At 33.5% G+C, this 17,964-nt stretch overlaps 2 protein-coding genes and 1 long non-coding RNA gene across 5 annotated transcripts; 2 read left to right on the plus strand and 1 right to left on the minus strand.

Annotated features, from left to right (window-relative positions):
* Positions 1-3,505: 3,505 nt before the first annotated feature.
* On the minus strand, positions 3,506-7,565 carry LOC140830845 (uncharacterized). Its single transcript, XM_073194366.1, has 7 exons — positions 7,232-7,565; positions 7,048-7,140; positions 6,819-6,963; positions 6,600-6,716; positions 6,421-6,509; positions 6,269-6,326; positions 3,506-3,818 (listed from the first exon to the last, which is right to left on the minus strand). Exons 1-7 carry the CDS (start codon positions 7,514-7,516, stop codon positions 3,739-3,741), a joined length of 867 nt encoding a protein of 288 aa, XP_073050467.1. The 5' UTR covers positions 7,517-7,565; the 3' UTR covers positions 3,506-3,738.
* A 1,647-nt stretch (positions 7,566-9,212) lies between these two features.
* Positions 9,213-14,297, plus strand: LOC140830846 (mediator of RNA polymerase II transcription subunit 28). Of its 3 annotated transcripts, none has more exons than XM_073194368.1 (4): positions 9,213-9,352; positions 10,402-10,592; positions 13,601-13,713; positions 14,038-14,297. In XM_073194368.1, the coding sequence occupies exons 2-4, from the start codon at positions 10,433-10,435 to the stop codon at positions 14,170-14,172; spliced, it is 408 nt and encodes a 135-aa protein (XP_073050469.1). In that variant the 5' UTR covers positions 9,213-9,352; positions 10,402-10,432; the 3' UTR covers positions 14,173-14,297. The 3 variants fall into 3 exon arrangements, with proteins under 3 accessions (XP_073050469.1, XP_073050470.1, XP_073050468.1); XM_073194369.1 differs by lacking the exon at positions 9,213-9,352 and adding an exon at positions 9,937-10,087; XM_073194367.1 differs by lacking the exon at positions 9,213-9,352 and adding an exon at positions 10,034-10,110.
* On the plus strand, positions 10,599-13,195 carry LOC140830847 (uncharacterized). The gene is made up of 2 exons (XR_012117688.1): positions 10,599-10,962; positions 11,605-13,195. It is a non-coding gene; the product is annotated as an uncharacterized lncRNA (long non-coding RNA).
* Positions 14,298-17,964: the final 3,667 nt, after the last annotated feature.

Here is a 17,964-nt window from a genome sequence, read left to right on the forward strand (position 1 = left end):
AAATGAGTTCTCAGCTGCAAGAACACCTCACAAAATGGTGTAGCCGAATGCAGAAACCAGACTCTTAAAAAGGCGGCTAGAACTATGCTTGCTGATTCTAGGATTTTTCAAAAGTTTTGGGCAGAAGCAGTTAACACAGTGTGTTATATTAAGAACAGAACGATGATTAATAAGATATCCTTAACAGCGTTCCAACTAAGGCAGCGACCAAAACACTTTATGAACTTTGGACGGGTAAAAGTCTATTCTTAAGCATCTGAACGTTTGGGGATGTCCAGCTGAGGCAAGGCCTTATAGGCCTAATGAAAATGAACTGGACTCAAGGACGGTCAATTGTTATTTTATTGGATACTCTTAAAGATCCAGATGGTACAAGTTTTATGATCCCACAAATAAGTCGATTTTTGAGTCAGGAAATCCCCGGTTCTTTGAGGATGTTGAGTTTGCGAGGGGAGATAAAGTAAGGGATATTGTCTTCGAAGAAGAATATGTAATATTCCCACAAGTGACTTGGAGATTGATCAGGATCACATTCCTCACTTTGACCGAGACACAATCCAGGAAGATAGTATTAGAAATCCTCCTATTCCAGATGAACAAACTTAAACACCTCCAAAACATATGCTATTAAAGAGATCCACTAGAGAGCGGAGAAATGCAATTGCAGATGATTACATTGTATTTCTTCAAGAACATGAGGCAGACACTGGACTGATGGAGGATGATCCTATCAACTTCTGTCACGCCATGAAAATTTCTAACTCTCAAAAGTTAAATCATTCTTGAGATATTCTTGGATCTCAGAAAGGCTACAACGAGAAAGTTCTCATGCGATATGGGATGCAGGACTATAAACCAACGGATAACTCTGTGGCTAAGCGAGACAAATTTGGTCTCAAACAATGCCGCAAGATTGATTTTGAGGAAGAATAAATGCAGAAGAATCCCTATGCATCTACAGTGGGGAATCTGACGTATGCTTAGGTTTGTACACATCCAGATATTGCGTACGTGATAAGAATGTTGGGATGATTTTTAAGTAATCTAGGAGTGAAACATTGTAAAATAGTCAAAAGAGATTTACAGTACCTACAGAGAACTAAAGATTTCAAGCTCATATATCGGAGGTTGAATCAACTTGAGATCATTGGGTACACTGACTCTGAATTTGCTGGATGCCAAGATAGTATGAAATACACGTCAGGTTACATCTATCTCCTTGCTGGATATACCATTTCTTGGAATAGTTCTAAATAGTCTCTTATAGCTTTTTCTACCATAACAGCTGAGTTTGTAGCATGTTAAGAGGCACAATCATGGAATATGGCTGCAAAATTTTGTCACGAGACTGCACTTTGTTAATGGAATTGAAAGGCCACTAAGAATACATTGCAACAATTAATAAGTAGTTATGTATTCCAATAACAAGAGTTCGATGAAGTCAAAACAACTTGAAATTGAGTTATTATTTGTTAAAGAAAGAATTGAGAATGGAAAGTTGTCTATTGACCATATCGGTACAAACTCCATGGTTGCAGATCCGCTTACTAAGAGACTACCACCCAAATAATTTCAAGAGAACACAACTCGTATGTGTGTTATGTCAATTGCGGAAATTCAGTTTTAATGTGAATTTGTTATTTTAAATGTTTTTCAGATGTCAAAATTTCAGTTAAACTTATGTAAATTTATTTTCTGCAGAAATACATTTCAAGTTAAGTTACAGTTTGATTATGATTTAAAGTTTGATTTCAATAAGTTTAAGGGAGGACCAGCCGAAAATAGGCAAGTTATGATCATATTGCATGAAATTTTCGTGTTACAGATCCACTTCATAATCCATGTCATTCAGTTGTGTTGGTATATGTGATCATTGATGGGTCTAGTGATATGCATCCTTTTTTATGCTTATACAAATGCAGTTATGTAGAAATTAAAATATCAAACGTCGATATTTATCATTTTTTATATAATAAAAACACGTTTTCCTTGATTTGAGAAAAAAAAAACCTTTTGCAAAAAAATTATAAAAAGTTCACGTGCTATATGAGGAAGAAAAATAATAAATCATTTATGTATTATATTCAAAGTAGGGACAAATTAAGAAATGAACCTAATCAATCTTTATTTTAGTTAAAATTTTCTTTGAACATTAATTTGTTTTAGGGAATCAAATATAAAGGACTTGTGCTTTGAGTATTGGACGATTACGTCACTTACGTCCTTGATTTTATCTTAGAATTTTAGGTTGAATGAGCCAGACGAACATAGCAATGCCTAGATGAGATCAAACTCTTATCGGTGCAGGAGATTAGACAGCATGCATGCATGCATGCATGCATATACTGTCGACTAAAAGGGCATGGAAAATAATTGAAAAAAAGGGAAGAGAAATCGAGGAACGGAATGAACGAAGAAAGTTGGAAAACCAAGACGGAAAGTTCGGCGATCAAACGCCTGTCGGATGAAACTAAAAAACCGAGACACAGAGTCGGCGAGGGATCATCGCCTCGTGTCTTACAGTTTTATTTCAACAAGGTCTCTGGAGTTTAAATAGATGATATATCATATTCTCTTATTTTTTCACGAACTAAATTTATTTTATAAGGAGATGACATAGCTTGATTCGAAAATATGTTTTTAACTGTTTGATTTATACATTTAAATTCTTCTTCATTTATTTATTGTTTTGAAATTTTAATGTTTTCAACTAATGAATGTATTGTTTTCAATTTCTGGTCATAGATTGATAAAATAATCGTGCCATATTACTTGGAGAGAATCTAAATTATAATCATAGGAAAATACATTGCGTATGTTTTTATAGTTCGGAAAACATAACTTCATTGAAGCCACTGAAAAGAACAATTGAATGTACCTATCTATTGATGTCACGTTTATGACAAGAATATAAAGAACAATTGAATGTACCCATCGACTGATGTTACGTTTATGACAAGAATATCGAAATCAATATTAGATGATAAATTCATTTGAGAAATATAATGTAATTGGATAATAAACAAGATGAATTTAAAAATATCGACATCAACATAAATCTTACATAGCGAACAACAAAGTGAAATCGAACATCTGAATTCATTATCTTATTAATTCTCAATTTTAAAGCTTGCATAGTTTTAGTTTGATTTTCATTAGTTGATCCAAACTCGTCTCTCAATTTCTAGATAAAGTTAAAGACTATTTTTAATTACAATACTTACGTATTTCTGAATACTTCATTTTTCGTGAGAACGATACTTTACTTATCACATATTAAAATTTGATATTGTGTGCTTGCAAGAGAAAAATACGCAACAACTCATTTCTCATGTCGATAGTCAACCGCTGCAACTTCTACTACATCCAAGAGGAGGTCGAGTTCTTCGGAGCCCAGATGAAAAAACGAGTCTAGCTTTAAATCGTTTCATTAAATCCAAATTTTCCAAACAGAACACAATGCAAGAGAATACGAATTATACAAGTTCTAATTTCTCTGGAAACATAATTGAATATAATTTCACATAAATAATGGCATCAATTTTGAAATAATAATTTCGTGTTGTCAAATATATGACAATATATTTCAAAAGAAAGAACCATTTAACCTACCTACATATGTCCGTCTTCCCTAGAATTTGAAAACAAATTAAACAAAATTTCCTCACCTGATTTGTGCTTAACCTGCTTAAGCATATTACTTTCATGCATAAAGAACATGACTTGTAGATATATACCTTAGAAAATCTTCAGTTGTCCCTCCAATGCATTACATATACGTCTCACGCAAAGACCAGCGCTTAAAGGAAGTCGAGATACTGCAAACACAAGGGAAAAAATCGTAAAATGCATTGTCAACCAGTTCATGCCCACCACCCTAACTATGTATGCTTTCATCAAGATTGATTTCTTCATCTTCATCAATAAGATGGCGCTTAATAGATTTTTCCTAGTTGTGTCTTTTTACTATATTTGACCGACAAAGCTTTTTGAGATCTAAACCATAAGCATTTTCACTGCGCCCGAGAAGCTTGTGCAGCCTCATTCTAAATCCAATTGTCATAGCCAAATACAAGATCAGTTTTTTCACCATTGTTATCATTCATGCGCCCTCAATCAACCATTCATTGCTATAATTTACTCATCCAAAGAAATAGGATTGATAATACAACGCATCTCATACCAACGGCTTAAAGCCCTATTAGACTTAACATAAACCAAATCAATCAATCTCTTTTGATGCAACCTATTTTATCTTTTGGAATGAAGTCTAAGATATACAACTAATTGAAAATTCAAATAATTGAACATACAAGTACAGGTATGTTAAATTTCCAATAATAATATTCAATTCAAATTAAATTAAATTAAATTTTTGTCAATCATGTGTAGCTTCATTGCAAAAGAAAAAAGGATTAGAGCAAAAAAGATTGAATAATTTAGTTTATACAAAGTATAACATCGCTTCGCAGTGTCGATATGACACCATTAATATAATTTCTTTGGATGAGATAGATAATAGTAATGCATGGCTGATTGGAGGGATTGAATGACAATAGTGATGAAGAAAATAATTTTATATTTGACGTGACAATTGCACTTTGGAGAGAAGTTACATGAGCTTATGAGGCTGGTAAAGATGCTTATGGTTTTAGATCTCGAGGTTCGTCTTCTTCAAAATAAGTCATGACAACTATAACAAAGGAAACTAAAAGATCTACTACCTGTCATCTTAATGATGAAGAGAAAGGTACCAATCTTGATGAAACCGAGATTAAGATACAAAAGGTTACAAATAAGAAACTTATGGAGATGATTATGATGCAAGTTAAGGAAGACGAAGAGGGATTTGCTGACTTAGATGAAGTTTATTTTTAATTACACTATATATTTACTAATGAATTTTTTATTTAAATTATTTAATAGTATGTGAAATATATTTTTATGCAATATTGTAGTAAATTTCCTTTGCATATTTTAATCTACAATTTGTGCCTAGCATACCTTACTTTGATGAGACACGAGCCTCGAGTAGCACCTTTTACCATAGGTTCCACGAGGCCCTTGAGTCTTTAATAACTATGACTCTTAAGATATATAATTCTACTCAATTATTCCACATGATTCTATTGTCAAGGGAACTCTACACATATGTGCAGAATACACAAAATTGGAGAATGCTTGTGACATTAAGCTCTAGCAACTTGAGAATTGCTTGAGCTCCATCGACACTATTTGATAGAGCTTGAGTTCATACTATTTTTTGCCTAGTCGAGCTATAATAGAGTGCTATTGGAGCTTGACTCAATTCAATTGAACCCTAAATTATGATGGCTGCCTTTAAGTAAAATAAAAATAACTTCTCGAACTCAGTTGGCCAAGTCTCATTTGTTAAGAAAGAAAGCCATGAAAGAATCATCTTTATACATATGATTTTCAAAAGCAAGCCCAATTGATTACTCTAAGATTGCATTTGGCTTGGAAGATTTGGATTTGAGTAAGTACTTGAAAGAAGACTTTGAAATGACTCCACATTGAGATGAACATAAAATTCTCTACAATAATTCAAAAAATATCTAGTTTAGAAATTAAAATTCATTGTCTATGATGAACCCAAACAGAGCAATGGATTTGATTATCAAATTGATGTACCCAAACAAAGCAATGGATTCGAAATCCATTGGTTCAAATCCACTAATCCAAATGTAACCTAAAGGAATCATGAGGGTAGGAGAAAGAGACAATAAAACGGGTCTAGTAAATGGAAATCATAAGTGAAGACCATCTGAATTGCATAAAGTAATGTTCAATTAGCATCATTTATAGCCAGCAAAGACCAACTTTAGGGAATAAACATTGAAAAACAATGCTTTGTTCTAAAATAAATCTTGATGCTTGTGAGACCATATTATTTCATGATAGGATCCCTAAAGTTGTGTGCCAGAAATTTCAGGGTTTTTGATTGTTACTGGTAATCAGGTAATGACTCGTGATGGTCTATAATACCAGTTACAAAAAACTACACTTAATCTGCATAAATGTGTACCCATGCAAGATAAAATAATGGATGGTCGTTACATTAGGCAAGAAACTAAAGGTGTACCTACTACGCAAAATAAACTAATCGAAGGTCGTAGGTTAGGCAAGAAACTAAATGTGTACCCACACATGATTAAATAATCGAACGTCGATATATCAGGCTAGAAACTAAATGTGTAGCATTGCAATAAATAATAATCAAAGCACGTTACATTAGGCAAGAAACTACCTGCTATAAAATCATCGGTGTACTCATTATCAATCTTCCCATGAGCCATTGCACCAATCTAAGAAAAAATTTCAAAGTTCAGATATGAGAGCTCTGTAAACTAAGAAGGCCAAGTCAAAAAATTCAATTTCCCAAAAATGAGTAAAACATACCACAAAAACTAGAGGGTGGTCATTGTCATTACAAATGCTATCAAAATACTTCAATAAATTCACAGCTTTTGAAGAAGTCGAGGAAAGCCCTAACATAGCATTATATGTTTTGTTATTGTAAGTTTGTAACATTGATGGATAAATTAAATCAGTTGGACCAATTGAATTTTATTGTTCACCTATTTTCTGTGAACCAACTGGTAGGTGCATGGTCACAGGGTTTTTGACCACCTGTAATAGCTTGCGACACTTACCTCTACCTGAACCTTTGATGCTCAAATTCTGAAACAACTGGGCTGCCAAGTATATATAGAAAGAAAGGGGCGATGAAAACTAATGCAAACACAAAAACAGCTCTAGACCAAAATACATAGAAGAGTTTGCTTAATAAAACTCACACATCATGGCACAAAATCCCTTCAACGTTCTTGGAACACATAAATTGGGTTCAATTTTGATAAGATGCCCTTGAATGGTTTTAACATACACAGCTTGTATTCCACCACACAAATTAAGACGGCTGTCCAAGAGACGAACAAGAACCTGTTTAAGTTCAGTACAAATATACGAGTCACACAAAATATTAGTTGTATATTAGATTTCTTGAAATATGGATTAGCAATTTACCTCATGAATGATATCAGGTCTATAATCACTTCGATTTAAGTTGTGTTTCTTCATAAAAGTAGCATGCTCATCCGGATTAATTATCTGATAGTTCTGAAACAACGGTAAAGAACAGATCAATACTCGTGTACAAAACAAAAGAACACTCGGCCATCAAGCGATTCGAAAAAGATTAACTGCGTACATTTTTTAATTTCGCCAGTACCAAAGAAGCCTTCTCGAAAACAAAGATAACTCCGGGTCTGGGCTCTGTGCTACGAGCAAGTAATGGAATTCCTGACAGAACAGAACCACTCTCCACAGATGCTGATGAAATTCCCAGTTGGGCATTTTCAGAGCTAGAAGCATCATCGAATTCAGCAATGCGCGTTTTCCTTCTTCCATCATCTTCTGTCAATCCAAAACTCTCTCCCAGCTTTTGTTTTTTTGAGCACCTGTACAAGGTCATTCTCCGATTAATTTTACCCATCGTATTCCAAGGTAAATTGGAACTCTGTCCGAATCAGTAAAATATCAGACGACGGCGGCGGCGGCTGTGATGGATTGTTTTAGTTTATATGAAATTTTTTGTGATAATTAGGGTTAAAATTTACAAATTTTTATGGATGGAACCCTGATTTTTATCAAATTTTTTGTAAAAATTAGGTTTTAATTTTGGAAAAATTATTAAAATATAAAATTTTTTTAGGGATTGAACTCTAATTTTTATCACACTTTTAATATAAAACTAGTGTATCAACTAAAAATTATTCAAAATGTTTTTCATTCACTAAATATCATATCAAATTAAATATATTAAAAATAAAAATATAAAAAAATTATTAATTTAATGAAATTTCTGTTTTTTCATATTTTTCGTTTTGACATATATAATCCGAAATCGAACCAAATAAACTTCGGTTTTAATATTTATATCCGAATTACAAAATTCGGCTTTCGGTTTTTTCGGTTTTATCCGAAGTTTGAATACCCCTAGTCATAATGATGTACTAGTGACTATGCACACGCGATGCGTGTGTACAAATTTTTTTTAACATTATCGATGGACTAAAGTGTAATTTGACAATTTATGGAGTGATTAAATTGATATTTGAATTGTTGAAATAAAAAAAAATAAAAATAAAAGTCTCTGTTGAAATTTAAAAAAAAAAACAAAATAACAAAAAAAAAATGTAATATTAATATAATGTAAGGGTAAAATTGGAAGAAAAAGTTGGTGTCCTCCTAGGTAGTTACTATCATGTGCTCAGCCTTAATAAAATAGAATAGATAACTCCAACTATTTTTAGAAATTGAACCAAACATTTGCTACAACAAAAATTTGTAATCGCACCAAAAGATATACTACTTTTACGCAAATTTGAATAAAATAATGATCAAAATGGAATTTGTTAACATTGAATAATAAATAACCGTTCTCTCGATTTAACTGGATATTTAAACTCTATAATTATATTTAAAACTTCTAACACTACAAAAAAACGGAAGGAATAGCGACGGTTTATTGAAACCGTCCCTATTATAGCGACAGTTATTGAAACACCGTTGCTTATCAAACGGAAGGAATATAATAAAACCGTTGCTTATCAAATTAAGCGACGATTAAATAAAAACCGTAGCTACAATAGCGACGGTTCAAGAAACACCGTCGCTATATTGGCGACAGTTTTTCATCAACCGTCGCTACTATTGCGACTGTAAGATAAACCCGTCGTAATTTTGTGCGACGGGCAAAAAACCCGTTGCACAAAATGGCGACGGGTTTGTCGAACAGTCGCAATATTAGCGACGGGTAATATACAAAAAGTCGCTAATATCATAGCGACGGTTCAAAATACACGGTCGCTTAATTGGATAAGCGATTGTTTTATTAAAAACCGTCGCTCTAAAGCAACGGTTCCACCAAACCCGTCGCTATAATAGCGACGGTTTAGGCGAAACCCGTCGCCGATTTTGATCGGCGACGGTTGTTATAACACTGTCGCTACATTTGCGACGGTTTTGACATCAACCGTCGCCGATTTCAGATCGGCGACGGTATTCACAGAAACCGTCGCTAATATAGCGACGGGTATAAAAGAACGCTGCTATATAGCGACGGTTTTTAGTAAAACCGTCGCTATGATTCTATATATACCGAGCTACGCCAACATTTACTTAAACGATTTTTCGTCTATCTCTAGTAGTAATTAAACTTTATAAATTTTTCGAAGTTTCGCTTTTTTGTTCGTATTTATTTCGTAGATTTGCTCGTCGGTGCGATCTTCCAGCGTTACGTGGAGCTGCATATCTTCCCACAAATCAGGTTTTAAATTTTTTTTGTACAGAAAATTTACAACATAATTTTAATTTTTGCGTAGTAATTTTTTTAATGAATTTTATGGATACAAACCGTCGCTTCTTAAACGGCGGTTTTTTACAAAAAACCTCCAGTTACTATAGCGACGGCTTTTTCAAAACCGTCGCTTTATATAGCGACGGTATTCTTCAAAAAAACCGTCGCTTAAAGTAGCGACGATGTTTATATATCCGTCGCTTATATTAGCGACGGTGTTCATGTAAACCGTCGCTAAAACCGTCTCAAATATAGCGACGGTGTTCTTCAGAAAACCGTAATTATGTAAATAATTACTCTTTAAATTGAAATTTATTACTTCATGTTTTCTTCAGAAAACCGTCGCTAACTCCGTTTTTTTTTTGTAGTGTAGGAAACAGTAATTATGCCCCCCAAATGTTTAAAATAATTTTGACATAAATGGATATTATAAATTTTAACATAAATGGATATAATAACTCTTTAAATTGAAATTTATTACTTCATGTTTAAAATATTTATATAAATATATATTTTAGATCAATTCATTAAAAAAAATTCAAATCGTCGTCATCAACTAAAACATTTCTCGCTTCCAAGAATGGAACTGAGATAATGGCACGCCTAAAGCGTGACATTTAAGAAGCACGAATTCATTTTTGGTAGAGCGAGACAATTAAGAAGCACATGCTCACGCTGGCACAGTTCACACCCACCAATTTGGAGGTAATTTACTCCTCCTTCACATGGTGAATTGCTATGTTTTATGAATGGAGTGATTTCCCATGTAGAAAGAGGACATATTTCTGGCAGACAGAGTCTTGGAACTCATTTTGTTACCCTTTCTATTAGATTCTGCCACGGATAATCTGATGTGTGCACGCCTTGTGTTTGTTGATATGATTCTTTGATCATTCCGTTGTTTCTTTTATTGGGTTCCTTCATTTCATCCCTCAACATGGATTGAATTGAATTTTATTGCTTTTATGGCGAATCATGAACTTTATATTTTAATTTTAGTCGCATTGTTTTCTCTGCAGGTTTTGTGTATTGGTTTGTTTGAAGATCGCTATGGCTGAAAGACAACAGCATGAATCTTTAAATGCCACTGATCCTTCGCCGAAGGAAGACATGATATCCTACGTGATGGCGTTGGAAGCCGCTTTGTTACCATGCTTACCTGCCAGAGAACTTCAAGCAATTGACCGTTCTCCACATCCTTCTCATCAGAGTGAGTTACCATCATGCTTGCGTGTTTTACCTCTCCTTTTGAATGAAAGATTTGTTTTTTCCATTTATTCTCTGGTTATGAGAAACGGGTTGAACACAGAAGGTCAAGGAAGACGGTGATACAAATGGTTGACACATGAATTGAGGATGTTAATATTTTCTGCTTCAGACGTGAAAAAAATTAGTGTATTAGGTAGCATTCTAGTTATCTATAAGTGTTTTCAGACTGGTAAGTTGATCTAGTTGTTGAGTGCAATTTTCTTGCATATCTGCGGGTAAGCGGAAATTTTAAAAAAAATTGTTTTGATGTTTCTTGGACGTCGTATGATTTAAAACTATTCATAAGGCGTTTAGATTTGATATACATCAGTGTTCTAAATGGCGGTCGAGGCGGCCGCCTAGGCGGTAGACGGCCCTCGACCACACCGCCTATGCATGAGGGTGATGTTTTAGGCGGCCCAAGCTATACGGCGTTGGGGAGGCGGGTCGAGGCGGCGAGCAGGCGGGTCGAGGCGGCAAGGCGGCGAGCAGGCAGGCGAGGCACGCGGTCAAGATTTTTAAGTTGTAGTAAATAATTTTAAAAACCTAGTCAAAGTCAACTTATTTTAAATATTAAAATCCTAACACACCTCACTTTCATTTTATTTTTGGTTTTCACTCTCAACTCTTAACTCTCAACTCTCAACCACCACACACAATCCTCCCGTCGCCAACCGCCGCCGCCTCCTACTGCCGCCAGTAGTCAGAATATTTAGGTTAGGTATTGCATATTTATTATTTATCATACTTTTATTAATGTCAGGCACCGTGCCAATCTTTATTAATTGAACATTATCTAGATGATGTTATATTTTGTGCTTAAACATTATTTAATTGCACATTTTATATAAAAGTGATTATATTGCATGATTATCTATGATTATTTATAAAAAAATTACTTAAAAAAAATTCAACCGCCTAGGCACCGCCTGGGCGGCCGCCTCCCACCATTTACAACCTTGATATACCTATAGGTATTTAACACTGACCCCAACTATCCCGGTGTTTAGGCAGTAATAGTTCTTCTTGTATATATTTGCGAACTTTCTTCAACCTTCTAATCAGATATATGGTTAGAGACTTTGTTCCTTTCCTAGATTGTACTAGAAATCTAGGAGAAATTTGCGTTGAGTTTAGATCGCCGGAATTTGATAACTCTGGCGGTGGTGTGGGGCGGCAGCAGTGTAGCGACTGTGCACGGTGGCGTGTGGAGTTGCACGGTCGTGCCTCTTCCCAAAAGGGAGGGCCAATTTTTTTCTTTTCTTAAAGTGGAGAGATTGAGAAAATCTAGACTTGATTTTTTCTTGTTGTGTTTATTGTGTGTTAATCAACTCTTTGATAACATGTATTTAATAAACTTATTATTTCAATCCTACCACGATTCTATTCTTATCAAGATTCTTTATTTCCATTATTTAAAAAGTCTCATATGTATTTTCTATTCTTGAAAATATCATGCATATTCAACTTTTGATAAATGCATGATATACATAGATATGCACACATATATAAAATTGAATAACCATTATTTAATTACTTAATTAATTATTAATTGATTAATTCTAGACTCTTCTAGGATATTTAATGAGAATCTTATACTTTTAGTTAATATAACTAATTTATTATTTAATTAGTATATTTTAAATTTATAAATAAATAATTGTGAACTTATCATAATTTCAATTAACGATCAGACATTGCTGATATATCAAGGGTATAAATTTCGTTCATATAATGACAAATAAAAATTTCGATTGATTCATTTTTTACAGCTGCTACATTTGTGAACTCTTTCATTAAAACAAGAAGTTTCATTCCCCTAACTTAATTAGCAGTCTGCAATCATTGGTACATCGAGGGTTGCAAATGAATTCGATAACAATTAGATGTATCTTTGAGTAATAATAGTGACAACATATGTGCAGCTAAGAAAACACATTTTCCTAAAGTACATGTCCTTCTCTGGACATAGACTCCTCGCACTATTAACTCATCATATCACATTAGATATCTTCACTCATAGGCAAACGATGAATCCCCGTCTACAATGCATAGATTCCTACGTATTTCGAAATGACACCCAACTTCGCCACATATTAACCTTCAATGGAGTCGGTAAACGGATCAAAGTACATGTTTTTTACGTAGAACCTCCATGTTGTCTCGGGTGAAAGAACTAATCGTGTGCAACCATAATTGTGGATTATTCCACTCGATAAGTGATAACCATTTGGACAGTTCGAGGGATATTTGTTCAATGCCTCATCAACTGATCATCCATCTATATGAATGAACACCCACATGTACTTACCAATGAAATGTGGCATTTTCATCTTAGGTGCTAGTTTAAACCTCGAGCGTCCTTTATCATTGTATTAGGTGGTTGAATCAATTAAGAACATATTTTTGAATATACAGTACACTTCCTAATGAATTTTATGATCCACTTGACTCATTGACCTCATGGTATTTGTAGTATATTCAAGGATTTTATTTATGCAGCTTGCATTGATATATCTACAAAATAAATGTCATAATTAGATAAAGCCATAAATATTTTTAAAATAAAGATTGTTTTACATAAGAGTCAATAAAATCTAAGTCACAAGTTAGCTCGCTGAGCACCTACTTTAACACTAGTTTCTTTGTGACTTTTGTTATGAGATACTTTAAGAAATGTCGGTTTACAGAAAAAAATTTACTGAAGAAAAATACAATAGTTGCTAGCCCATAAAAGAAAATGTTCAATTTGTGTGTATCTTATTCAGTGGAATGAGAAAGCTTGGGCTTGTGTATGTTGCTCGGTGATCGTCTTGCAAAATGAAATTCTGGTTTGTTGACCGCCTTTCCTCGGCTTATTAATTCATCCATACACTGTATTCGTGAATAATTAATTAAATTTAAGGTGAGTTAGCTGCACAATGCTCCTTGTTGACTAAGAAAAGGTTACATTTCTCAATTGTTTTTTAGTTGATGTGGAAAGACATGCTAGAGATTTCATGGAGGCGGCAAAAAAGCTTCAGCTCTACTTTATCAGTTTGCAGCGTGATGATCCGCCTACAAGAGAAGAAACCTTAAGGAAGGTAATGTTAGGACCATAAGTCCGGAAAAAGAAATTTGATTATTTATTACTTGCAATAAAAATAACACGAGAAAACAATGAGTATTAACAACCTAGAAGACTCTTTACAAAAACAAAATTCGCACTAACGTCCAGCTAATCGCCTCACTATTTATTCCATTTTCTCTATCTCCCTCTTCTAGCGGATCCACTATCCTATGAACCTTCCTTTTATACTCGGTTTGGAGGGTTAAAAGGGTGTGTGGCCATAACAGATAACCCGAGGAAGTAACTATGATTGTCATGATTAGATTTTATGTGTATCGTCTAGTAATGTTATTTTCAGGAAATTGCTATGATGGAAGAAGAGTTGAAAGTAAAGGCCGAGTTGATTAAGAAGCAAGAGAGGCTGATTCAAGGATGGAGGTCTGAGTTGAAAGAGCAATTCGATAAACACAACATTGAGTTAGAAAGAGTGTAAACAATTATATCTCCATAGTACATGTTTTTTTATGCTTGGCGGCCCTGTATATTATTGTTGAATGAAAAACATGACTGTGCCACCTTACCGTTAACTTGAACTTTTGGAACAAGCAATTTCAACATGGTATCAGAGCCAGGGGGCATAACTTTGATCCTCCGGGGGAAAAAAATCTCATAAGTTTCTTATGTTAGTCTTGAGAATTTTTATTGCCTAATGCCTGGTCAACATGAACATGTGTTTAACTGAAATATTAATTTCGAACATACTTCTTCGTTTTCTCCTTTACTCTTCCGGGTGTGTTCATGAATAAAACCATTGATTGGGCTATTTCTTGTGAGTTGAGCTTTAGTTTAAGTGAAGTAGTTCTTGCTAACTGAGGGTACTGCATCGAGAAATAACAAGTGTGGGAATTCAGGACTCAGGAATCCCCAGATGCTTTTGTTAATCAAATATGAGGTCTATGAAGATGACTCAATTTAAAATGAAACACTAGTTGTATGAATGCTTGTGAGATTGGTATTAACTAAAGCGCGGTCTAAATGAATCGTGTTTTACGAGCTTTCATTTAGAACTGTAGTTTCATATTTGCTTTACTGAAGTTTATTTATAGGCACTGCATTTGTATCCAGGCAGTTGGCTTAAAGCTCTATGGCAACAAACGATGTGATGTTGGATTAATTAGTCCTTGTAACATTATCTGTGATGTTTTTCATCATTATGAAGCCTTCTATGGCAAGTAAATTTCAATGTTATTTTTATGTCAAATTTATTATTATATTGAATATTTAGATATTTATGTCGATATGTTTCAGATTTTCATTTTAATAAAATATTGTGAAACATAGTAAAAAAAATTTTTAAAAAAAACATCTTACTTGAATATGAGTTTTATGGAAACTTCGGTTCTCTCTTAACACAAAACACCAATATGATAGACATAGTCGCACAATTTTTTGTTAAGATCATATATTTTCAAGAAATAATTACAACCTACGAAATACTAATTCACACTTTACCACAAAACAATTATAAATATTTTAAATATAATTGTGTACGTATTTACATAAAAATTGATTTAAATTTGTAGCAACGAAGAAGTTTTCAAAGTTGGTTCAACCCCCTACCTTTGGGTGGATGAATGGAGGGGAGGCAACTTTGACGAGGTCCACAGCATGTTTACTTCTTCTATCAACTCTCATATCATAGTAATTAAGAACAAACCGTTTCCTCATAACCATTTTCATCTCATCTCACGTGACTATAGAATCTTCTTCACATCGTCTCCTACCAAATACCAATTTATCCCACCAAGTAGCAGCATAGTTGGTAAACTTACTACAAGCTTGTTTTACTTGCGTATCTTCCGTATAATCCCGGCTCTCAAACACACTTCATCCTCTCCACCCAATCAAAATACTCCTTCGGATCTACTTCCCCACAGAAAGTCTCATCAGCTTCTATATCTACTGCTACTGTCACACTGCCTATCATCATCCCAATCCTGACATGACTTCCTATTCCGTTTTGTTCTTCGATCTCTGCTATCCTCATTCACCTGCCTATCATACGTCTCAACTCCTTCGCAGCCCTGATACTTCTCACGTAAATGCCTTAACCCCTTCTACCACATCATATCCAACTCTCCAAAAAGTATTTAAATTTGCCTGCCGTTAGACATGTGTATATGCAATAAATATTAATAGAAAACAATAAAAAATAATGTATTCTCACCACAAATCCTCACTAGTCACTAAACTCTTCTTCTTTTTTTTTCTTTTTTTTTTTTCTCTTTTTCGATGTCACCACAAATACCTCAAACATCACTCCAAGAAAGAATCCCTCGCACTTAAGACACGCTCGCACTTAATTGAGAGTTTTCTCGCATGGTACAATTCAGGTTTTGTAACTTGTGTGTATCAAACTCACAAGTTCGAACTTCACGGCACTTGCGAATCGGCTTACTCGGACTGCGTAAAACAAGAAATTATAATTTTTTTTCTTGTATGGATACACTTGAATAAGATTCACAAAGAGACAAGAACAAAATTTCAATGCTAAATAAAAACACAAATTTTCGAATTTTTGTAATTTTTTTTTAGGTAATACGAACGAAGAATTTGTGAAACAAGAAACAACGAATAACGACTCAAGGATGTTCGAGAATAACAAATTTAAAAGCACAACAATACGATATTTCAACAAAAAAATCTTGCAACATAAGGAAACGAAGAACGAACAATAAATTAAGAAAAAAAACAGATAGCTTACTTGTTTCAAAACCTCGCTCCGATGATTAATCAAAGAAAGCCAAAATTCTGATGCCAAATGATGCGAATCCGGTTACCCAAGAAAAGCAAACACGAACTAGACCGAGTCGCACCCTCGATTCTATGAACAACAAGATTTCTTTAACCCATGATCTTTAAACTTTGAACCAAATTACATGTATCCGCCCTTATATCACTTGATTTGACATTAATAAATAATTGATCTCCAACAAACCTTCAAATAACTTGTCCTTGACAATTTAAGCGAAGAATAATCGACAAACGCCACAAAGTAATGGGAAAAAGTCAATTTTAGTCCTATATGTATATTGAGATTTGATATTTTTAGTCTTGTATATTTTATTAAATCAATTATGATCTTATAATTATGTTTTAACAATCAATTTTAATCTTTTTTCTTAAAACAATGCAATTAAATTATCGGTAAATTTCAGAAAAATACCTATGTCAATGTTTAAATTAAGATTCAGTACATAACCATAATTTTTTAGGAATCAGTACCTTTTAGTTTTAACTACTCATAAAGCAAAATTTACATTTTTACCCGTTATTATTTAAATAAATATATTATTTTATCCACAAAAATTATATATCTCTTCTCAATTTAAAATATAATTTTAAAAAAATATTGTTGGTCAATTATCATGGAATAAAAGTACAAACTTATTTTGGGGTTTCAGATTCTTGATTTCGCTCTTTGAATACTCCAAATATATAAGAAAATACTATATTTTCAAGCATTCACTATATATTCAGTCATTGTTGGTCTTTTCTTGAAAAATACATTAGGATGACTTATTCATGTCATTTTATTTTTACAAAAAAAAAAAACATAGGTTATCCCTCATCATGAAATAAGATTAAGTAATATTTTAACCTAGAAAATATCTATTTTGGAGTTCTAAATGCTTGATTTGACTATTTGAATATTCCAAATGTGTAAGAAAATACTGGATCTTCAAGCTATCACAATAAATTCAATAATTGTTGGTCTTTTCATTGAAAATGCATTAAGATGACCTATTCATGTCATCTAATTTTTGGAAAAACACGATTTCTCACTCATTGTTGAATTATAAAAAGTACTTATTTTGATTGATAAAATACCTATTTTGGGGTTCCAAATGTTTTCTGAAGTATTTGGTGAAAAATCAAATTTATCAACTCAAGCATCGACCTCCTCTAAAAGAAAAGAAAAGACTGAGGATGATACTCCGATGACAGAACAAGACAATCCAGAGCAAGATGCTCAAGATCCGTATGATGGAGATGATGACATTTTTGCATTATTGAATGCATAATGGGAAGATGAGCTGGATACGACTAAAAGTCCATTTATTAAAGTCTGTATTATTATTGTGAATTATTGAGTTTGTCTACTTATCTGTTATGATTTACGTGTCATGTTTTTAGAGGTAGTAAGTGAACTACTGTTTATGTTTTTTGTTCTATTTAAGGAGTGGATTCCCTTTGTGATCCACACACTGAAACTACTACATCT

This window comes from Primulina eburnea, chromosome 4, assembly GCF_022965805.1.
Source record: "Primulina eburnea isolate SZY01 chromosome 4, ASM2296580v1, whole genome shotgun sequence".
NCBI classification, from domain to species: domain Eukaryota; kingdom Viridiplantae; phylum Streptophyta; class Magnoliopsida; order Lamiales; family Gesneriaceae; genus Primulina; species Primulina eburnea.